This window comes from Bemisia tabaci, chromosome 2, assembly GCF_918797505.1.
Source record: "Bemisia tabaci chromosome 2, PGI_BMITA_v3".
In the NCBI taxonomy this organism is placed as follows: domain Eukaryota; kingdom Metazoa; phylum Arthropoda; class Insecta; order Hemiptera; family Aleyrodidae; genus Bemisia; species Bemisia tabaci.
In genome coordinates this window covers 32,904,406-32,928,884 of record NC_092794.1, presented here as the reverse complement: position 1 = coordinate 32,928,884, position 24,479 = coordinate 32,904,406, and the positions used below count along the sequence as shown (strand labels likewise).

Below are 24,479 nucleotides of genomic sequence, written 5' to 3'. Positions count from 1 at the left end.
GCTCCAGAAGATTTTCCCTCCATTTTACACAGGCGTAGGACTGTCAATTGAAAAATCAGCATGGCCAAAAATGTGGGAGGCCGGTCATTCAAGATTCAAAAGAAGTTACATTAGTAAAAAAATTGTCCGTATAACTGCCGCACTAATAAAAGAGCTGCCGTAAAATTGGCGCTAAAACGAATATCACTTGCTCCTCAGTCAAACATGTTCATAAAAGTAAAAGTGGATTAATCGTCCAGGCAAATAAGCCAGAAAAGGGACCATAGCCTGCCAAAATCCCGGGTAGCAATGTTTTCTATGATTCCTGTTTAATTTTTGACGCTGAATCCGAATTTCAATTTTGCACCAAAAAATTCGGACCGGCAAGTTGCCAAATTTGGCAAAAATGGGCCTTTTTTCCGAATTATGACCTGTAATTTGCCTAAAATTGATCTGACGATTAAATCAGTCATTTTCAAAAATTTCCTATAAAAAAGTTCCATACACTTTTTTGGTCAAGGCAAAATCAAACGCGCTCGCGTTTTCCGAACTTTGAAAAATGAGCGAAAACTGCGCACACTGTAATGTGTTGGCTTCCTTATTATTTACATCAATTTATTTCACTTATTGTAAATTTTATCATGTTCACTTATTTTGTCCAGAAATTACTCGTCAGACGATTTCAAAAGGAGAAATCGGGCAAAAACCGCGAAAAACGCAATTTTTGCTCATTTTTCAAAGCTCGGTGCCTGCCTGCACGCTTGATTTTGACCTGAGCAAAAAAACGTATCGGAATTTTTATTAGGAAAAACGAGCTTTATTTTTGAAACTAACTAATTTTATTGTCAGATCAATTTTTGGCAAGTTACAGGCCATAATCCGGATTAACGGCCGATTTTGGGCCATTTTTGCCAAACTTGGCAACTTCCCGGTCCGAATTATTTGGTGCAAAGTTTAAATTCGGATTCAGCGTGAAAAATTACGCAGGAATTTATGATAGCATTATGGTTTGCTGTTAGGGTAAAAAGATATTCTAACAGAGAAAAAAAAATGATTTAGAAAAAATATTCTGGGCACTGATTAAAAAAACACATGATAGAGAAAAAATATTCAGGACTGAAAAAAAAGAAAGTGGTCGTGAAAAATAAGGAGACCCGAGAAAAAAAAATGAATGTTGTTCAACATTCTTGAAACATATATTTTGTCGATGAAAAATAATTAATCTCGGAACACTTATGGCCATGTTGCCAGGTTGTGCAATGATTCGGAGGAAATGTTTGTGAGATGAGTGATGACCAGAGTTAAGGAATTTCATGAAAGATAATAAAAAGAAATTTAATGAAATTTCGCGAAATTTCATTTAACACGCAGAATTCAGGATTAAACCCTTGAAACTTATGAATCTCCTTAAGTTCATTTATATGCACGTGGTAAACTGTGAAAGGGAACTTTAGAAATGCCCAGAAAGTTGAGTAAAACAGCAAAAACATAATTTTGAATTTTTTATCTTAAATTTTGGTTGAACACACAGCCGTACCGGTTGAACACCAAAATAAATTTTACGGATAAAGTAAGACGTTAGCTTTCATATTTGGAGCAAAACAAATTTCTTGACTATAAAGAATCCTAGTACCCCCCAATAGTATATCCTTCTTTTTTGGTACAAAAGGGAGGGATCTTGAACTATCTTTGAAACAATTTAAACGATTTTTTCATTTGTCTCTGATTTTTTCAGAAATTAACAGTTTGAAATTTGAGGTTAGGGTCCCCGGTCCCCCTCCCCATGATGAGCCAGAACTGCCAGAAGAGAAAGAGTAAGAGAAGACCAGAAGAGAAGAGCTGAGAGAAGACCGCGCTCCAACTGGTCTAATTGACGAATATTACTTGTTCCCGCCGGACACCGGTAGGTCGCGGCACCTAATACCGCTGTACCTAATCCTTGTTATCACCGCCGCGTCTCCTTTCCCCCCTTCGCGCCGCGCCTACCTCGAACCGCGGCTAGCGATTTTCAGCACTGAATTCAGTACTGATTGGGTAACCACCGAGTTTTCGTGAATCAGTCGCGTTCTCTGTTTTTCTCGTCTTTTGCTTGCCGTATGTAAGTGCTACGTATTTCCGCTGTACGCTCTTTTCTTTTCTCCTATATTTATTTATTTGCTTACCGCCGCTTTCTGAATGTTAAAGTGCTTAACGCCGTAAATCATATAGGTATCATATTAGGATAGTTCATGCGAGCATGGCTATCTTAAGTAAGGCTAATCTTTAAGTCATTGCTGTTTTGTGTTGTTGTAATTTTCAGCTGCCATTCTTAACCTTCTTAATATCCCTCTGTTGAGAATTTTTTTGCTGCTTTTGCTCTTCTCGAATATCATTACGCCCAAAAATGCCTGCGTCTGACCACGAGAATGATGGAGCCGATGCCTCGCAAAACCTCATGGATCGACGGGAATTGCTTATTGCCAAGAGGGAGAGGTGGTTTGCCGCTGCCAACAAGCTGTTTAAATCATCAACCGATGTCACCGCGAAGAATCATCACCGGTACAAAGGTCATCAAAATCGGCTCATCAGCATTCAACGAGAGTATGATCAGGTGCAAGAAGACATTCTTGCTCTGAATCTAAAACTTCAGCCAAACGCCCAAGTGGACACGGACGCGCCGCAAAAGGCCTTTGACGAAATGGTGGAAATGGCCCTACTCAACTACTTGGCCTTTGACTTCCCAGCCGCTTCGACTCCCGCCGAGAAACCCGCCGCTAAAAAGCTAGTATCCCTGCCAAAATTAAGTATTCCCAAGTTCAACGGAGATCTAGACGGCTGGCATCCGTTCATCAATCTATTCAATGCGAACATTCATGAGGATCAGACAATTACGCCTGCAACCAAATTTTCTTACCTGCTCACTCTCCTCACAGGTGAACCATTGAACCTGGTACAATCGCTGCCACTCACGGATGCCAATTATGAGGTGGCGTATTTTCTGCTGGTCGAGAGGTATCAGACAGAAAAGCGCCACATTTTTCATAATTTTCAGGGCCTGCTCGATTTACCCGCCGTAAAGGACAGCAATGGATTGCCGCCGTTCTTAACAGAGGTGCAACAGCATATGCATGCGTTGGCCGCTCTGGGGATTCCAGACACCATGTATGGACCCATGCTGGTCACGGTCCTGCACGAAAAGTTATCAAACTACTTCCGCCGACGTTTGGATGACTTCCGAGAAGAACCGACGAACTATCCCGCTCTGGAGGAAATGATTAACTTCCTCAAAGCTGAGTGCTCACTCATTTTCGACTCTCCTCCTCAGCAGAAGAAGAAGCAAGAGAAAACTTCGAATGCTTTGGTCGTGGCTGGAGATAAACCAAAGTCTTCGCCATCTCCTAAAAAACCTGACGTCAGCAGCAAAAAGAAGCCTGCAGATTCTAAGCAGACTCTTAAAGCCGCGGCGCCGTCATCCTCTCAAAGTCCAACGAAAATTTCTCCATCGTCATCGACAGCAGCGGGCAGAGGGTCCAAGCCCTGGCCCACATTTTTACTTTGCCCCTGGTGCGACACGCCGCATTCAGTATTCAATTGAGAAGACTTCAACAAAATGTCGCCAGCCGAAAGGCAGAGGAGTGCCGCTGAGCAGAAAAGGTGCCAGAATTGTTTGGGGAAACATACAAAGGATTCGTGCCTGTCTGACAAGAGGTGTTTCAAGTGTCATGCAGGGCATCACACACTCCTGCACGAAGCGCACGCATCCCCGGTTCCTCCTTCTTCCTTTGAAGCTAAAACAGGAGAAAATCAATCTCTTGCCTGCACTGGCCAGTCGAGTAGCGTAACAAACGTTATTACTACCGCCAAATTCATCATTTCATCGCCTCTCACGAGAGAAACCCTTATGGTGAGATTCATCATCGATTCTGGGGCCTCAGACTCCTACTTCACTTCGCGCTGCGCGCAGCATTTGCGCCTCAAACCAACGAAGTGCGCTTCCTCCGTCACAGGCCTAGGTCAAACTGCAGTTCCGGTGGATGGAGTGGTGAAGATTAACGTTCATGCTAGAGATCGAAAAGTCGCATTTTATGGCCACCCAGTCTACGTGGTTAAGCGAATTACCGGCTCAGTACCCTCACTCCCCTTATCTAAGGAAGTACGCGTTGCTGTCTCCAAAGTTCCGCTTGCTGATGACTCCTTTGCAGATCCGGGTGAGGTGGACGGGCTTTTGGGTGCCGATCTCTTTCCTCGCATCCTCAATGGTCAGAACTTCAGTTTCGGACCATCTGCTCCTATGGGCCTGAACACTATCTTCGGTGTAATTCTTATAGGACCCACAAGCTGCGAACCCGCAAACCGCGAGAGCTCCGCCGCCGTTGCACTCCTGACACATAGCAGCTTCTGCGACAAATTGGAACGATTCTGGGAACTCGAAGAGGTTCCTACTTCCAAACGCCTATCCGCCGACGAAGAACTCGCCGAAAAAATCTATACTGAAACTACCGTCCAGCAGTCGAATTGGCGCTATATGGTTCGGTTGCCTTTTAAACCGAATCCTGCAGAGTTGGGCTCCTCCCGAACCCAAGCTCAAAGTCAGTTTGCGTCCTTAGATCGCCGCTTCGCCAAGGATCCAAACTTTCACGCGCAGTACGTCAGCTTTATGGAAGAGTACCTCGCAAATGGGTACATGTCAGAGGTTGATCCTCACTCACAAGAGGCAGCCACTGGATATTACCTCCCTCGTCATGGTGTTCTCCGCGATTCGACCACCACTCGCTTACGTGTCGTCTTTAATGCTTCAGCGCCGTCATCCAATGGTGTATCCTTAAACGACATCCTGCTCCCTGGAGTTCCTCTGCAGAAGGACATCCGAGACATTCTGTTGGACTTCCGAAGACACGCCGTAGTTTTCACCGCCGACATAAAGCAAATGTTTTTACAGGTGGATTTGCATCCTGACGACAGAAAGTACCAGTTAATCTTATGGAGGAAATCCCCAGATGAGCCGCTCAAGATTTACTCGCTCAACACTGTGACCTTCGGTGTTTCGTCATCACCATTCCTGTCTATTCGGACTCTTCTACGCTTAGCGGATGAGTACGGTCATCTTTATCCCAGAGCAGCTGAAGTTCTGCGTAAAACCGTATTTGTTGACGATATCTTAGGAGGCGATAAGAGTGCACCTCTAGCCAAACAGCGTCTGGACGAAATAATCGAACTCTTACGGTTGGGAGGATTCGTACCCAGGAAATTCACTTCGAACGCTAAAATCCTCTCTAGCTATCCAGTTGAAGATTTGGCGCCGCCCAAACTCGACGATCCGGATAACCCAAGACACTCTATCCTTGGTTTGGACTGGATTTCAACCAAGGATTGCTTTACCTATCTCACGAATCCTCGTCCTCATCTTCACACCAAACGAGGTGTTCTCTCGCAGATTGCAGCCATCTATGATCCATGTGGGTGGATAGCTCCGGTACATCCGGAGTGGAGTGAATCACAACCAGGGAGGAGGAGGAGTGAAGCTCCCTCCTCTGTTACACCAATTTCACGACTACACTTAGCTAGACACATGGAAAGAAGAGTTTTTTTCTAACAATCAGTCTATCCAACGATATGGATGAACACAATATTTTACCTGCCATCACTCATGTTTGCACTAGCAACACCAGCATCCTGATTGTTGAAATTTTGTGTTTGTCGGGACGGCATCAAGGTACACTCTACTACAGGTATGGACAAATGGAATTTTAGAAAGTCGTCAAAACGCGTAGATTTGACAGCATCGAGAGTACGACTGCGAAGACATACGCGGCAAATGGACGGTACGACTTCATCAGAGTTAAGAAATTTCATGAAAGATTATAAAAAGAAATTTCATAGTGAAATTCCATGAAATTTCGTGAAATTTCATTTACTTAACACGCAGAATTCAAGATTAAACCCTTGAAACTTATGAATCTCCTTAAGTTCATTTGTATGCACGTGGTAAACTGTGAAAGGGAACTTTAGAAATGCCCAGAAAGTTGAGTAAAACAGCAAAAACATAATTTTGAATTTTTTTTCTTAAATTTTGGTTGAACACACAGCGCACAGCCGTACCGGTTGAACACCAAAATAAATTTTACGGATAAAGGAAGACGTAGCTTTCATATTTGGAGCAAAACAAATTTCTTGACTATAAAGAATCCTACTACCCCCTAAAGGTAATATTTTCATTATTCTTGTTCACATACGAGGTACCGCCATCTTGGTGCACTCGTTTCGGCCTCCATGAGCGAGAACCAATCAGATTGGATTTTTTTTAGGCCACTTTCAGCCCAACCCTGGCCCAACCAAAAGTGAGTTGTCTTAACTCTGGGTATAAAGGGACTCTACCCACTAGAGTCCCTTTATACCCAGAGTTAAGACAACTCACTTTTGGTTGGGCTGAAAGTAGCCTAAAAAAAATCCAATTCTGATTGGTTCTCGCTCATGGAGGCCGAAACGAGTGCACCAAGATGGCGGTACCTCGAATGTGAACAAGAATAATGAAAATATTACCTAATTGTGGTTTATCAAGAGTAAATTGTTATTTCCATCGGTCTAAAATGAAAATAGATTAAGAAATTATCCACAAACCAGTCCCATTTTCTTTTTAATTGATCAATTTGTTGATGTTGTTGTTTTTGTGTGACAGACATCGCAGGATTCCTGATCCTTATCCCTCAATATCGTTCGTTTGGGTGCACTCGTTTCGGCCTCCATGGCCAGCCAAGGCTAGAGTCCCTTTATACTGAGAGTCAAGACAATTTGAATCCATTTCTGATTGGTTCCCGTATTTTAGGCCTCCCTTAGTGTCACAAACGGGAATAAAGATTACATTTTCACCAATTGCAAAGATTATAATCTGGAATGGACCAGGGAATTACGGGTTCGGCAAGGAACAAACGGAATGAGAGGAGGAACGGAGAAAGGCATTTGAGAATGGGCCGATCAAAGATTACGAAAAACGTTCAATTTCTGTAATCTTTATTCCCGTTTGTGACATCCATGAGCCGAATTGTCTTGACTGTCAGTATAAAGGGACTCTAGCCAAGGCCGGCTGCCAGTCAGCTGATAATCGAGTTGTCTTAACTCTGGGTATAAAGGGACTCTACCATGGACCAAGAGAATAAATAAGGACTCCCAACTCCCTATGCTAACCTGTGTTAAAAACCGTTAACGCGCGCTCGCAGCGAACCTGGCAGAGGGTGCGGTGAACTAACGCCACAGCGGTCCACGATCGTACCTCTATTGTATGTTATTCCATGCAATGTTCTTTGTTTATCTATGATTTATTTATTTGTGTAGATACTTTAATACATTTTACTTTCGCAAACTAATGAAATTGCTTAGATACATACCTTCTGCAGAGGTCAATGCGAAAGACTTTGATTTGAAGTATCTTATCAAAACACGAGCAAAGATGATTCAGTCAACTTCTTTTTTTTTTTTTTTTTTTTTTTTTTTTTTTTATTGGTATTTTAACAACAATCTACAATATATGTATTCAGTTGACTTTTGACGCAGAATCAAAGAGACTTGCTAATAATCAAATTAAAGGTAATGCTTGAAGTCAAGTATCTTTGATTTTGTGACACTCAGTTGATTTTTATCAGTACAACACTATTTCTCACTAAAAAGATTTCACTTAACAGAGAGGCGCCTTCGGCTAAAAGTACAATCCTGATTCCTGCTGCACACTACATACACACTTCCTTTGGCTTTCTCAACAGCAGTTGCTGCTGAGTAAAACGGTTAGAAATAACACTTCACATTAATACCAGTTTATGTACCCGAAGACTGACGAAGATCGAAATGAAAATGGGAAACTTTTCACACTAAACTCTTCAAAACTGCAGGGCGACCACGAGGTTACGAGGATCTAGAAACTTCTATGAGCACTACTGAGTGATAAGCCTGAATAGGTGGTGCATGGAAATATAAACAGGAAGACCCAATCATCGGTTTAGTTCACTACACCCTCTGCCAGGGAGCGCTGATGTCAGCGCTAACCAGAGTTGGGGGTCCTTATCAAAGACATAAAGACGGAGCACTAAAAGCAAAAAATGAAGCTTCTAGAGCTTCTTTTCAATCACCTCTACTATTGGCTAGAGGATTGGCGGCGAAATCGGGACAAGTTTGAATTCAAATGTAGGGCGGGAACTAATAAATAAAATTGCGGAAACAAAGTATTTTAGGTTGATTTTTGCCCAAATTCAGGTACACACTCATATTTTATTAACTTTAGGTTAGTTTCGGTCCGTCGTCGACCGACTGATTTCATTTGGGAGTAACGTAGATCTAGAACTGTAACGGCCTGTTTGAACCTGCAGAACCACCATAAGCAGAAGAAAAACTAACTTTATCTGAGATTACTGCCTGTTACCGAGCAAAAATAGGTGTAATATATTAGGACGCAGACCGAACTTTCTTAATATAATCGTTTTAAGCATTTAAAACACGTTTCGAAGAAGAAATAAGGAAAAATCAAGAGGACAAGTTCAAATCAAATTTCCGTTTGCCGCCATGGATTCCCGCGCTCATTTACACACTCACACAAGCGCGCAGCGCCGAACCTAGCTTCACTTTTTCCCCGTGCTTTTAGATACGAGCGCTCCGTCTTTATGTCTTTGGTCCTTATTTATTCTCTTGGTCCATGACTCTACTACCTACGTCGACCTACCGCAAACTAGAGTCCCTTTATACCCAGAGTTACGACAACTCACTTTTGGTTGGGCCAGGATTGGGCTGAAAGTGGCCTAAAAAAAAATCCAATTCTGATTGGTTCTCGCTCATGGAGGCCGAAACTAGTGCACCAAGATGGCGGTACCTCGAATGTGAACAAGAATAATGAAAATATTACCTAATTGTGGTTTATCAAGAGTAAATTGTTATTTCCATCGGTCTAAAATGAAAATAGATTAAGAAATTATTCACAAACCAATCTAATTTTCGTTTTAATTGATCAATTTGTTGATGTTGTTGTTTTTGTGTGACAGACATCGCAGGATTCCTGATCCTTATCCCTCAATATCGTTCGTTTGAGTGCACTAGTTTCGGCCTCCATGGCCAGCCAAGGTCGGCTGCCAGTCAGCTGATAATCGAGTTGTCGTTACTCTGGGTATAAAGGGACTCTACCGCAAACGTAAACAGCAAGGCGGATAAAGAATGGTGGTTGCATTTCGATTTTGGCTGCCATCTTGAAGCGTTGTGACGTCAGGAGGGTACGGGTTATGCCGTGCAATCCGAGGTTGAGTCGGCCCCCCCGGCCTCGGCCAGCCTAGAGTCCCTTTATACTGAGAGTCAAGACAAGTCGGCTCATGGATGTCACAAACGGGAATAAAGATTACAGAAATTGAACGTTTTTCGTAATCTTTGATCGGCCCATTCTCAAATGCCTTTCTCCGTTCCTCCTCTCATCCCGTTTGTTCCTTGCCGAACCCGTAATTCCCTGGTCCATTCCAGATTATAATCTTTGCAATTGGTGAAAATGTAATCTTTATTCCCGTTTGTGACACTGTGAAGGCCTAAAATACGGGAACCAATCAGAAATGGATTCAAATTGTCTTGACTCTCAGTATAAAGGGACTCTAGGCCAGCCCATGTACCCGATACCGTGTGACGTCCAGAGGGTACGAAATGCGACCACCATTCTTTATCCGCCTTGCGTGAACAGTACTTATTGAAACAGCCTCCTCCAATGTCTTTGCTCGTTATGCTTCGTTGACACGAAAATGGCGGTGGCTTTCGCTTCTGTTGACGTTAGTCTCTTTATTCTATGCGCGAGTGTCCCTTCTATAGATCGTATTCGATACATCAAACGGCTGAGATTGTATCGTTATCAAAGACATAAAGATGGAGCACTAAAAGCAAAAAATGAAGCTTCTAGAGCTTCTTTTCAATCACCTCTACTATTGGTATGGAACGCCGTTAGTGTCAAAACCCTTTTCTTGCGCGCGCGGAATTTTTTCTGGCGCGCGGAATTTTTTTTCGGCGCGCGGAAAGAAAAAACCCGTTTTCGATGAAAATCTCTGAATTTCCGGATTCCGCGCCGGTTTTCGATATATTTGCGCCGTTTGTGTCAAAACTATTTTTTCCGGCGCAGCGCTCCAAATCTGTTCCGCGCGCGGAATTTTCGATATATCGATTCCTGCTCGCCGACTGTTTTTTCCGGCGCTGCACCAGAAAATAATGGGAATACTGCATTACCACCAACGGCATTACCTCCACAAGACTCCCCTGCGATATATCGAATCGATTGTGGCAATGTGACCCAAGAGGGGTTGCGGCCAAAAGCCGACAGAGAGCGCTGAAACTCATACAATGTTGCCAGTCTGTGGTTTATGATGTGTTGCTTGTTAAACGAAATGAAGGCGCGAAACCAATCAGCAAATGCCCGTTCTTCTCAACAAGCCAGTTGTACGGTGGATTAATCGCAATGAAAATTGAAGGCGATACATTGTTCAAAACAAATAGTTTTCTCGACTGACCCCTTTAGTCCACATAACTCTGCCGAAACGACCCCGAACTGTGTTGCTTTTCTTGTGTGAGTCGCTTTGTTGATCTTTAGTTTGATTTTCTCGGACCGATAATGGCCCAGCCCATATATGAAGGATATCAATGAAATGAAGCGACATTTGGACTCTCTTAATAAATGTTCAACGATACTACAGAACATGAATGATCGGATGGAAATGCCGAGATTGTGGCAGTTGGTCGATATCAGTCCGTCGACAGCAAAATATATTCCCCTGCTCTCTGCTCTCATCAGCCGGTAAAAAAACGGTGACGTTACGTCCCTCTGCGGTTTTGGGCGTTGGTCGCAGAGATGTTAAACTTCATGAGTTTTTATCATGACGTGGTCGAACTGGCATGCGATCATGCGATACATCGCATCGATTAAGTCCAAAATCTCTGTAACAGAGGCGTGCGAAGGGGGGCCGCCCCCCCCCCAGAATTTGAAATGGTCTCATTTGCCCCCCCCCCCCCCCAGAAATTCTGGATGGTGTAAAAACACCTTCTTTGATGCACGAATAACTTGTTAAATGCAACAATTTGAAAGTATTTTAACCTGTAACTGCATAAAATTGGGTAACTTGGTATAAAAATTGTAGGAAGATTAGCGCCACGGATACCTATAGAGATGCGCTCAAATAGAGTTATTTCAAAAATATTCCCCCTTCCGATGGGGGGGGGGGGGGAGAGATAGCGAGTAGTGCGGGAAATGATCGATATTTATCCCCCCCCCCCCCTCAAAAAAATAAAAATAATTTCAAAGATCCCGGAAATTCTCATACTAAACTTAATAAATTGAGAATGTCTGTCCTTGAAACTGGATAGTTTCAAAACTTTAATCGGCCGCCATTTTGAAATGATGTTAGACAGATTTGATCTTCCAGTATGCGCAATAAGCCCCTTTTATGCCAATTCTAACCGTATGGACCGAAAAAACGATATTTGAAAATGCTGACCCCCCCCCCCCCCCCAGCACCGTGACTCATTTTTCTTCAATAAGAATTCTCCCTTACTGCAATGAACTATACGGAAATACACTGTACTTGGGTTTTTTTTTTAAATGTTAACCCCCTCCCACCCCCTCCAAAAAAAACACGTGCACCAAAAAATAAAAATCCGCATCACCAAATAAGTGCTGAATAAGAACTAAAGAAAGCAAGCTGTGTTCAGATGCGTAAATTTTTTGCGCTCGGCTTGTTTTTTCTTCCTTACTAATGATTTATCGCCTTTAAAAGTGTTTTTTTCCGATTCCTCGTGAAAAATAGTGCATATTCGTCGACCCGGATGGGCTTTTAAACAATTAAAACACCCCCGTTCGTCAGATAAAATTGAAAATGTTCATTGCGAGAATTTAAGTATCAGAGGATTTCCCGCTAAAAAAATCCCCGCGATCTCAGTGTAGCCAACCTCATTAAAATATTACATCCATTGAATCTCTAAATTTTCACTTTATCTACGACTAAGGGCTTACTAAGATCGACTTTTATTAATCAGCTGAAGATTTTTGGCATAAACTTGTTGTTTCTTTGTAGAATTAAGTGATGAGCTGATGAGCTCGGCAAATCGTATGGTGCACATCTGATTTGGAAGGTTGGGAAAGCAAAAATAACAGTGGAGCCAAATTGGAGGTAGTGGCATGGACCAAATAAAAGAAGCTTTATTGGGTGCAGATAGATTTTGTAATTTCAACACAAATGGCATGTACTTACTGCGATTACAGTGAGACATGTCAGTAATAAAGTTAAATTTACATTAGTTATGTCTAAAGTTGACTTATTACCTCTCAAAGAGCTTTTACAGGAATTACCATATGGCAACAGCGAAACGAGAAAACATCAACATAACCTAAAACTCTCTGCGTTACTCGTAGCCATGAAAGAAATAGACTATTTCTTTCTATTTCTTTCATGTCGTAGCTTACTAAATACTAACTTCATGCTGGCTGGCCCGAAACTCAGTGTTTATAATTATCTGGGCATTACTTTTTTGTTGTGATAATTTAAAATCAATTTTTCAACTCTTCCTCGTTTATGGTCCTTATTTTATACCCACTTTGAAGGAAATCTAAGCTTCTTCATTCTTATGAAAGAATCGATAAGTGCACTTAGAAACTGCAACTAGTTTCGCAAAGTCAATTCGAAATTCTTCTGAAAAGACGGGCATTTCATGCAGTTTCTGATGGTAAGCAAGTATTCCTTTTAATCAAGTATCTCAAGTTCAACATGAACATAATAATAGGAATCTGATGTTTTGCACATTGTAAGTAGATACTCCCTCTGGCAGTAGTCGAAGTACCTATGCGCAGTGCAAAGACCATGATCCCCACTAGATGATACAGTGTTCTGATTCTGTAACTTATTGCAAGCCCTGGAATTGTACAGGCTATGGTGCAATGTGGCATACATCTTGATGCCACAATAGTCCTCAACAGAAATCCAAAAAGAATGCCTGTGGCTGCACCAACACATGCTCAAACGCTTTTTTGCAAGCTTGAAACTGCGTAATGGCTGGTACAACCTGCTTAGAAGTCCAACCTTAAGTTGACCATACATTGATTTTTAAGTTTAGATGGTAGTTATTTTTATAACAGTTAAAAATCAGTTGGCAGTAAACATAAAGTAGTACTCTAACCAGCCTGTGGCAGATTTCACCTAGATGAAAGAGACCTGAAATTTGTGATCATACCTGGTGCATGGTGCACACACTGTAGTGCATTTTCCAGATTACTATGGTGATCTTGAGCGTGATGCACAGATCTGTGGCACATCGCGCCATAATCTGGTGATTTACCAATTTTGTCAAACGTTCAGCCTCAAATGATTATGAATATTGTGTGGAAAATGCCCATCTGCGAATTTTGGGTTCAATTATAGATTATCTGGAGTGAATTTCCTGAACCCTCACTCCCTAACTCTATCACCTCTACTGCTACGCTCATGCCCTACCCCTCCTCCATTCAATGAATCTCTCATTAAGTTCCTGAAAATGCTCAGTAGCCCAAATCGACGGTGTAAGTCCGCAATCACATATATTGTTTGCGGTGTCTGGAAATCTCCGGCTCTATGAAATTTTTTGAAAGGAGAACAAATGGACATCATTCCTTGAAGTTTATGCTGAATTTTCTTCCCACTGAGAAGAAAAATCTCGGCAGTTTTAAAGAATTGCCTTTGACTAGTGTTCTTTTTAAAAAATAAAGTATGACAGGAAGTCTGCGATGTCGCAAACCGAGTTATGTGATTGCCGACTCACACTGTCGAAATACTTCGAGTGTGATCGAGTAAATGTAGGTTTACATGAATCCAATTGTAGTAGATACAATGAGATTTTCCTGACAATAAATTACATGGTTTAAATATTGACTAAGTCACAGATAAGATCATAAAAAGCTGAAGGGATTGCTCCTAGAAGCTGAGGTTGGGCTCTCAATTTTCACTATGCTTACCAGTGGTACTTATCAGTCAATTGTCAAACATTAGGTTTCAATTATTTTAAGTAGAAAAATTCTGTGACGGGACTTTCATTTAGGAAAATGAATTGAATATTAAAAATAGAAACGCAAGAAAAAATTCAAATACAGAAATTTACCTATCATACTTAACAACAAATTTATTCTTTATTTAGCATGACTTAAAAATCCAGCAGTCACTTATTTTTGCCTCATGTATGCCCTCTATCTGTAGTTCTCAATGTTATGGATGTTTATTTTTTTGGTCTCTCACTTCATTCTGTATCCAACATGCCAAGGTGTAAACATTTCAAACGATGGAAGCTATTTTGCAATTTCTTAAAATTATTTGTTCAATGAGGAAATAATCACTAATGCCTGTTTTTTTATTCTTTTTTTCTAGAACTTCTTTACGAAGTGCTTGGTTTGCTGGGATCCTCATGGAAAAATGAAAGCTACTAGCACTCTGTGATTCAACTGATTTTTCCGCATTAGATCAGTTATTAACAGAGATTTAGCAGCAAAATCACATCATCAAGTTCTTGAAAATCTACCTTAAAATTTATTGAAAGATTGACAGAAAAACAATGCACTGCATCATAAAAGTGCAATCTCCTGGAAGGCATTTGTTTCAAAGAAATAGCATGTAGGATTTTTTTTTATTATTATTACTTTCTTCCAAAAGTACAAAGACCAGAAATAACTTTGAATCAGCTTATTAACTTTCCTATGAATTGAAAGGGAAGAAATTGGAAGTGTTGGGAATCCTGTGAAGTGCGATTCTGAAAGTGTTTTTAAAATATAGGACGATTGGAATTGAAATATCTTACCTCTTCAGGAGAACTAGACACAGTGAATGTTGAGTTGCTGCAAACTTTTTTTTTCTTGCATGAAGTTTTTAGAAGAAATAGACCAGGCTGTTGAGTAGAAACTCCAAGGAATGGAAAATGTCGTTCAGAATTTTATGATGACTTTGAAAGAATCTAACTTTATGAAAAATCAGCAATTTAATTTGCGGGGGAATGAAACTCTAAATTTTTTGGTGCGGGGCTGTGAAACAATTTTATTTCATTCCTGCGGGGGATTGCAAAAATTTGGTTTCATTGCCCCGCACTAATTTTTTAGTTGCATTGCCCCGCGCAACAGCAACAGGCTGAGTTTCACGGGGCAATAAACTGCGGGGCATTGCTGTGATACCATATCTTAATTTTTTCAAAAACTGCATTTATGCGTCTTGTCCTCCAAGCTCCTCATTTGGAACAAGTCGGACAGTTTGTAAGTAAAAAACTGTTAAATGAGCAATTTAATTTTTTCGGTGGATATTCCCATGCATTTAAACTTAGGTACTTTTTACGGGTTGGTTCCGCAGCCTGTAACAATAATCACGCCGACGATTTGCAAGTTCAACTAACAATGTTTTTTTTTCCAACGAAGTTTATCTCATAAAAAATTCAAAATTGAATTTTCATTTTTTTTGTTGGTTCATAAGCAGCCTCATTCATTCGCATAAGTTTCATAAGTTTTACGTGAAAATGCCACAATATCCCCCTTGAAATTTTCCGTCACTCGGCGGAGCTCTTATATATGCCGAGCGATACCTAATTTATTAACCAACTATTCCTATTTTTTCCCCCAAATTTTACGAGAATCGCTGATTTTTTTCCGTATGTAAGAAATCAACTTTCAAAAAAACCTCTAATCAGGCTGCAATGATGGTATAGTTCTTAGGGGTTCTATTCGGGAGAGTTTACCTCTAACTACTCTTACTCTATGCTGCTATCTCTTCTATCTCTGTGTAAAAGTAAAAGAAGAAAGTGAGGTTATGTTTACTTGATGTTTACAGTTTACTGGAACATCTGAAAGGATTCTAAAAAAGGTAGATCATTGTCTGACCTCTGACAATGCAGAATTGGTCTATTTGTCAGAAAACTTGCGCTCTAAGATGTGCTGATAGGTGAAAGGCTGGTAGGTACATGACTTACTTTAAGCCAGACTTGACAAACCTTCATACAAATGTACTTCTCCTTCGATGCTTGGACGGACTATCGACGTGCTTTTCCACAACATTGTCGAACATTAATTAATGGAGCCCATTAATTGTTTAAACAACAAGAGTTGTGGAAGAGCATGGTGACATCCTGGATGAACTAGGTAACTGATCAAGCTACAGTCAAGTCAAGCACATCATGAAATCTAATAGCTCAGAGAGAAAACTGGATTGTTTCATAGCCGCAAGAGAGATGCTGTGTTCTTCAGCTGCAAAATATTATTTTGCGTACATTGAAGTAGAGAAATTCCAACCGGAGAGAACTTAGGTATGATTAGACTTTCCACAGGGGGCAGACTTAGCAAGCGATCTGCATAGCTAGGGAACACGGCAGCCGTGTGATTTCGGAGCGGAGACGCCAAAACATAAAATTTAGAGAAAGAGTAACGACTGAAGTAACCACTTTTATTCTTCATCTGCCTTCATAAGGGTGCGGTCGTGTAGTAGAGGAAACTAACTGATGACAATCATTGCATCAAAACCATAAGCGCTAGTTAAAAGCAAGCAATGCGGTTACACTTTTTCACGAATCTAATCACATCACCAATACTACTTAAATTACAAGTCTCCCGATCCACGAGTATTAGGGGAAAAGTCTACGAGAAACTAATTGATCCTGTGATTCAATGCCTTTTAATACATACATTTCTACCAATTTCACTTAATGGATTCTAACCTCTAACTCTAAATTTACGCTCATGCTCATGTTTCGAGAGAGCGATTATCAGATTATCTCACCACAACTCGCACAATCTCACAGACCCAGACCATCGACAGTGGTAGAAAGTGAGAAACACCTATAAAGAGATCTCATGCTTACTTTTTGGTTTGGCAACATCGTAAAATTCGAGACAGCCTTACATCTCAAAACATCGACCGATCGATTTGGGCACATTGCCAAAGTTTCGATCTCTCGCTCGACCATGTTGGATTTTTGGAGGTAATGCCGTTGTAGGTAATGTCCTGCCCCCGAAAAGGGTTCCGCGCGCCACGTTTTCGATATATCGATTTTTCTGCGCGCGGAGAATAGCTATGTTTATGCGAGCCTCTTAACCTAACTTCAATCGAAACCTGAGTTTGAAACCAAGGTTCAAATCACGGCATAAACGATACGGAACTAACGAAATGTAGGTTTCCGAAATTTGTGTTTGAAACCTTATTTTACACTAAAGACTAGGTTTTCGCACTCCGCATAAACGAACCGGAGGTTGAAATTAGTTGAAATTCGACTTCAAATGCGATTTTCAGGTGCGCGATCGGCAATATGGCGGATTTATTATCATAACGTTCGTAAACAACTGGTGCTTATCCCACGATTTAGCGTTAATTTTGTCATTATTCAACATTTTTTACAATCATAATTTTACTATAATTGTTGCTTAAGCACTTTCACGTGATTCCTTCAGTTATATGTGGCTTACTTATCCTTATTTAGCTAAACGTAGGACGTTATTTTCTAGTGAAGGTGTTTAGTGTCAGATGGAATCCAGGCTTATTACTGCTTTTCCAGATAATTCTTGCAACTCTAATCAACATTTTATGACTACAGAAGCAAAGCAAGCAAAGAGCTTTACAGGCTACAATTGAGTAATAGCCTTACCTACCAGTTCATCATCTGCGGAGAACTTTTTTACTGTATCCAAACGATTTGCCTAAGATTTCAAGATAAGGCACCATGCTTCCCTTTAAGTAGTGCACCGAATTTTTTCATTTCAATCTACCGATTAAATCTAAAATCTGATCCAGTCAGAGCTGCATAGCTCTTGAATTTGTGTGTTATCCGTGTATCTATTTCCTGGTTGTCCTACTGGAAGTGTGACTCCAGCCACAACCGTGACCTGCTGACTTATTTCTTTGATCCAATCTCTTGTAAATGATGACTCAAATTCTGAAGCCATCATTTATTGAAACTAGTTCAAAGTTATTGCTCCAAAGTATCGTCACTCTTCTCATACTGATGCAGAAGGAAGGAGATTCTTCGGTGAGTGCTCTGTGATCTAAGATTTTCAATTTGAGATAAGAATAAGGTTTTTATTGAGGCGTGTAACAATTTTTGGTCGTTGAACCACTTGTCATAATTGAGTTTTGGCGTTAGAGATGCATCAACTGTGGAAAGTGGCTCTGCCTGTGCAAAAATATCTTGTGACAGCAGTGAATGTTAGTAAATGCGCTTTACAGATAGACTGAGAGCTCCAGATTCCAATCTAACTGAATTATTAAATTCAGAAGGATTTTTGAATTGAGTTCATATCGAATCTCAGTAGGAGAATAATATACAGTCTAAGCGAAAGAATATCAATGGTAAGGTTGGGTTTGTGTCTTAGATTAGTGAAATGCAATGGCAGGTTCTGAAATCTTGTTTGTCAGTTGCTCTTTAAGTACATGAGTCACCTTTGAAAATCAAGTTTAAGGAAAACACACATAGGTAGGCAAACAGTGGTAGGTAGCTTGCCTATTTTCTTCCTGTCTTGCTCATGGACTCGGAGAGCAGTCGGAAAGAGGGGTGCGAGAAACAGGATTTCAGCGCGTGTCTCTGGGAATGTGGAAATTCAGAATTTGTGAAGCGTCACCAGTTTGTTGAGATTGTCACCGTCCATTGCCTCAAGAGGATTTAGACGCTTCTGCTTCAGCGATACATTGTTGACCTATCAATATCTGCTTATTTTGATCATATCGTGAAGGAGGAATTCCCATAAGTATATCCCGATTCTTTATTTGTTTCACTACAATAATGGCAGACACACAATCTTTACAACAGCATGGAGTGAAGGTGCGGTGCTTTACTGGATTAGCACTCCTACACTTTCAATGCCTATATCTAAGTACCTATTGTAAGATCATTAGAAGCTCAATCAACAACATGATGAATTTCTGCGCCTGCCATAATTATTTTTAACATCACTAAAAATTACCTATGGCAACTTTTCTGAACTCAGAATATAAGCTCGAGCATGATTTGGAGGGTTGTTGAGATTAGGTATTCATTCAATTTTAAAGATGAACGTGAAATGATGAAACATCTACTGTCATTTTTCCAACTGTTGCTCAGAAAGTCAGTAAAGGCTTTTCTAGTGAAGATGAAGCCTCCGCTTATATATTGTGGAAAAATTGAACATACACAGGTTAAAAGAGTAATACCTAATAATTTATTGAATCAATTCATAGTGGAAAAATGAAGTATAGCTTGTGAAAATGGCGCCAACATGAAATTCAAGTTCAATCGATAATATGCGCATAAACAGCGCCAAAATCGGAAAGTTTGATTTCCCGCGAAAGTCGGGTTACAGCGCCCGCATAAACCCGACGGAGGAAACTTGCATTACAAACTCGGGTTTCATGAAACCCCGGTTTCGAGCCTCGCATAAACGTAGCTAATATTATTAGCTATGTTTATGCGAGCCTCTTAACCTAACTTCAATCGGAACCTGAGTTTGAAACAAAGGTTCAAATCACGGCATAAACGATACGGAACTAACGAAATGTAGGTTTCCGAAATTTGTGTTTGAAACCTTATTTTACACTAAAGACTAGGTTTTCGCACTCCGCATAAACGAACCGGAGGTTGAAATTAGTTGAAATTCGACTTCAAATGCGATTTTCAGTTGCGCGATCGGCAATATGGCGGATTTATTATCATACCGTTCGTAAACAACTGGTCCTTATCCCACGATTTAGCTTTAACTTTGCCATTATTCAACATTTTTTACAATCATAATTTTACTATAATTGTTGCTTAAGCACTTTCACGTGATTCCTTCAGTTATATGTGGCTTACTTATCCTTATTTAGCTAAACGTAGGACGTTATTTTCTAGTGAAGGTGTTTAGTGTCAGATGGAATCCAGGCTTATTACTGCTTTTTCAGATTATTCTTGCAACTCTAATCAACATTTTATGACTACAGAAGCAAAGCAAGCAAAGAGCTTTACAGGCTACAATTGAGTAATAGCCTTACCCACCAGTTCATCATCTGCGGAGAACTTTTTTACTGCATCCGCACGATTTGCCTAGGATTTCAAGATAAGGCACCCTGCTTCCCTTTAAGTAGTGCACCGAATTTTTTCATTTCAATCTACCGATTAAATCTAAAATCTGATCCAATCAGAGCTGTATAGCTCTTGAATTTGTGTGTTATCCGTGTACGTATTTCCTGATTGTCCTACTGGAAGTGTGACTCCAGCCACAACCGTGACCTGCTGACTTATTTCTTTGATCCAATCTCTAGTAAATGATGACTCAAATTCTGAAGCCATCATTTATTGAAACTAGTTCAAAGTTATTGCTCCTAAGTATCGTCACTCTTCTCATACTGATGCAGAAGGAAGGAGATTCTTCGGTGAGTGCTCTGTGATCCAAGATTTTCAATTTGAGATAAGAATAAGGTTATTATTGAGGCGTGTAACAATTTTTGGTCGTTGAACCACTTGTCATAATTGAGCTTTGGCGTTAGAGATGTATCAACTGTGGAAAGGGGCTCTGCCTGTGCAAAAATATCTTGTGACAGCAGTGAATGTTAGTAAATGCGCTTTACAGATAGACTGAGAGCTCCAGATTCCAATCTACCTGAATAATTAAATTCAGAAGGATTTTTGAATTGAGTTCATATCGAATCTCAGTGGGAGAATAATATACAGTGTAAGCGAAAGAATATCAATGGTAAGGTTGGGTTGGTGTCTTAGGTTAGTGAAATGCAATGGCAGGTTCTGAAATCTTGTTTTTCAGTTGCTCTTTACATGAGTCACCTTTGAAAATCAAGTTTAAGAAAAACACACATAGGTAGGCAAACAGTGGTAGGTAGCTTGCCTATTTTCTTCCTGTCTTGCTCATGGACTCGGAGAGCAGTCGGAAAGAGGGGTGAGAAACAGGATTTCAGCGCGTGTCTCTGGGAATGTGGAAATTCAAAATTTGTGAAGCGTCACCAGTTTGTTGAGATTGTCACCGTCCGTTGCCTCAAGAGGATTTAGACGCTTCTGCTTCAGCGATACATTGTTGACCTATCAATATCTGCTTATTTTGATCATATCTTGAAGGAGGAATTCCCATAAGTATATCCCGATTCTTTATTTGTTTCACCACAATAATGGCAGACATACAATCTTTACAACAGCATGGAGTGAAGGTGCGGTGCTTTACTGGATTAGCACTCCTACACTTTCAATGCCTATATCTAAGTACCTATTGTAAGATCATTAGAAGCTCAATCAACAACATGATGAATTTCTGCGCCTGCCATAATTATTTTTAACATGACTAAAAATTACCCATGGCAACTTTTCTGAACTCAGAATATAAGCTCGAGCATGATTTGGAGGGTTGTTGAGATTAGGTATTCATTCAATTTTAAAGATGAACGTAAAATGATTAAACATCTACTGTCATTTTTCCAACTGTTGCTCAGAAAGTCAGTAAAGGCTTTTCTAGTGAAGATGAAGCCTCCGCTTATATATTGTGGAAAAATTGAACATACACAGGATAAAAGAGTAATACCTAATAATTTATTGAATCAATTCATAGTGGAAAAATGAAGTATAGCTTGTGAAAATGGCGCCAACATGAAATTGAAGTTCAATCGAAAATATGCGCATAAACAGCGCCAAAATCGGAAAGTTTGATTTCCCGCGAAAGTCGGGTTACAGCGCCCGCATAAACCCGACGGAGGAAACTTGCATTACAAACTCGGGTTTCGTGAAACCCCGGTTTCGAGCCTCGCATAAACGTAGCTCATATCTCTCTTTTGAACGATTTCCATTATCGATCCTCTGCGTGCCCCTGCCATGGACCAAGAGAATAAATTATATTTATTAATTAAATAAATATTTATTCTCTTGGTCCATGCCCCTGCGGAGTCCGTGCTGCTGCTCTGTGATCGCCTGGTAAACGCTCAAATGTGGGTCGTGTAAACAAACGCAGATTGATAACACAAATGATCCAAACAACTCGAAATCTCTTAATTTTAATTAATTTAAATCCGTTTTCGACTTCTACCAAGCATTTGGCAATAATATTCATCGTATTTTACAACCTGGAGCCACGGCCTATCGGCTCATTTTAAGGTGCATTCTGAAAATCAGTTTTACAAGTCCAATGTCCAAACCCAGACTTTCTTCTTTCCCTTTTTTTTAACCATTCTCTTTTCACTTTCGCCTCAAATCAAATGTTTTGCAGTTTTTTTATCTTAAGTAAGTGGTCCTGAATTCATTCAAGAGTTAGAAGTTCATGATTTATTTAGTATTATAGCCTTTTGACCTCTTAAGCTTTATCGATATGATCTCATGTAGTTCGAGGTTTCTTTGGCCCAAACCAAGTGATTACTTACACATCTGATGTGAGTCTCATGGCTCTTCAAATTCGCAGTGTAGAATTAAATCAGAGACTACAGTTACTTAATCCAGTTCTGCTCTCTTGTTCAATGTTTGTCATAAGTGTTTGTTCGTGTCTGTTCTTTATAAGTGACCACTGTAGTGCTTATACACAGTTATGCTATCGGTACAGGTATTATTTCTTGTTTTCTACAGTCAGGACTTTCTCTTAAGCGCAATAATTTACCAAAGAAATTCACCTAGTTGCGTAAATAATTTGGTGTATAGATATTCTGTTAATGTCTCCTTGCGGTGATGCAAAGTTTCTGAGATCTGTCATAAGTGGATTTTGCATTTAGACGGTCACTCTTGCCTGATAAAATTACTGCTCTAGCAGCTTCTAATTTATACTTTGATCTCTGATTCATCACTAAATGACACTCGTGCGGTGTCATTTATCTTTAATCAGTTCAAAGCTATTTCGACAATGAATCATCAAAGGTCCGATCGAACAAGGAATTTTCTGGTGAGTGCTGCGGCTGAACCGACATCACAACTCTACTATCGAAAGCATCAACCAAGACATGATCATTCGTCTGGAAGTGGAAATATTTTGCAACTCATCAGCAGGCCGATTATTGAAGGCTTAGAGCAACCCGACAAGACAACAAATTCCGATATATTACATGGAGAAGATAGGGCTATGTCTTTTCATATCGGGCTGACATAGTTTCAATAATCAGGTAGCTGGTAGTTTAACAGGTAAGATTTGTAAAGTCATTTAGGTATCACAAGTTACATTCGTATCTCTTGTGGAACAGTGTTTGTAGGTATGCTTACCTTTGTGGAGATTAATTGATAACAAAACGAGCATATCGATGTCATAGCCTAACTAGAAAACCATGTACGTAGATTTACAAAGTTTCAGACTTTCTGTTTCTCTTCGATTATAAAATCATGCAACGAAATGTTACAAATGTCATCCCCAGATAACCTTAACCATGTTCCTGACTTATTCTTATGGGAGGATGTAATTCTATGTCTTTTCAAAATCCTTCCATCCGTCTGTACCTGAGAAATTCAGTAAATCAGCCGACTTTCGGACTTTTAACCAGAATCGTCGGCATCTTTACAATTGAAATGATTCTTAGGTGTTTTTGAACAAAGGCATTTTATTAAAATTTTTGTTGGACAGGTTTGATTTACCCTGAATTCTTAAATAGAGAGAAAAAAATATTTTCTTCACTCTAGAAAGACATGAAACTGACCAAGCTGTAGGTGAGTAAGTAGTTTTTGATTACTTCATTCCATGAAATGTGATGAGCCTTGTTGCTGCAGGAAACACAACATACTAGCAGGAATCCTCAAATAAATTTTCTATCTTGTACAATATCTGTTGATACTTAAATATTTGATGATACCTACGAAGTACAAAATTTCTGAAAAGACACTGGGAATACCAGCAGAGTCATCTCAAAATTTTCTCTCAGGAACAAAACTAAAAATTGTGGAAGTTTCCTAAGAATGCTCTGAAGACAAATTTACTTATTATTAATAGATGAAGTGTAGCCTGCTACATATCATGTCGTATTCCTCTTCAAATATACATGCAGGTGAGTAGATTTTGAAATTTTGAGCGCACAATTTGCTTAAGAAAGAAGCGAGCACTACCATGATTTCCACTTACGATTACCACTTCCTCATAAATTTTTATAAGTTGATGCTTTTGAAAGTTGAGTTGTGATGTCGGTTCAGCCGCAGCACTCACCAGAAAATTCCTTGTTCGATCGGACCTTTGATGATTCATTGTCGAAATAGCTTTGAACTGATTAAAGATAAATGACACCGCACGAGTGTCATTTAGTGATGAATCAGAGATCAAAGTATAAATTAGAAGCTGCTAGAGCAGTAATTTTATCAGGCAAGAGTGACCGTCTAAATGCAAAATCCACTTATGACAGATCTCAGAAACTTTGCATCACCGCAAGGAGACATTAACAGAATATCTATACACCAAATTATTTACGCAACTAGGTGAATTTCTTTGGTAAATTATTGCGCTTAAGAGAAAGTCCTGACTGTAGAAAACAAGAAATAATACCTGTACCGATAGCATAACTGTGTATAAGCACTACAGTGGTCACTTATAAAGAACAGACACGAACAAACACTTATGACAAACATTGAACAAGAGA

The 24,479-nt window shown here is 40.1% G+C and overlaps 1 protein-coding gene and 1 long non-coding RNA gene across 2 annotated transcripts; both read left to right on the top strand.

Moving 5' to 3' along the window:
- The first annotated feature begins 3,568 nt into the window (after positions 1 to 3,568).
- On the top strand, positions 3,569 to 5,551 carry LOC140223905 (uncharacterized). Its single transcript, XM_072296409.1, has one exon. The coding sequence runs from the start codon at positions 3,569 to 3,571 to the stop codon at positions 5,549 to 5,551; it is 1,983 nt and encodes a 660-aa protein (XP_072152510.1).
- A 6,618-nt stretch (positions 5,552 to 12,169) lies between these two features.
- On the top strand, positions 12,170 to 15,133 carry LOC140224059 (uncharacterized). Its single transcript, XR_011899297.1, has 2 exons — positions 12,170 to 12,675; positions 14,343 to 15,133. It is a non-coding gene; the product is annotated as an uncharacterized lncRNA (long non-coding RNA).
- The last annotated feature ends 9,346 nt before the right edge of the window (positions 15,134 to 24,479 follow it).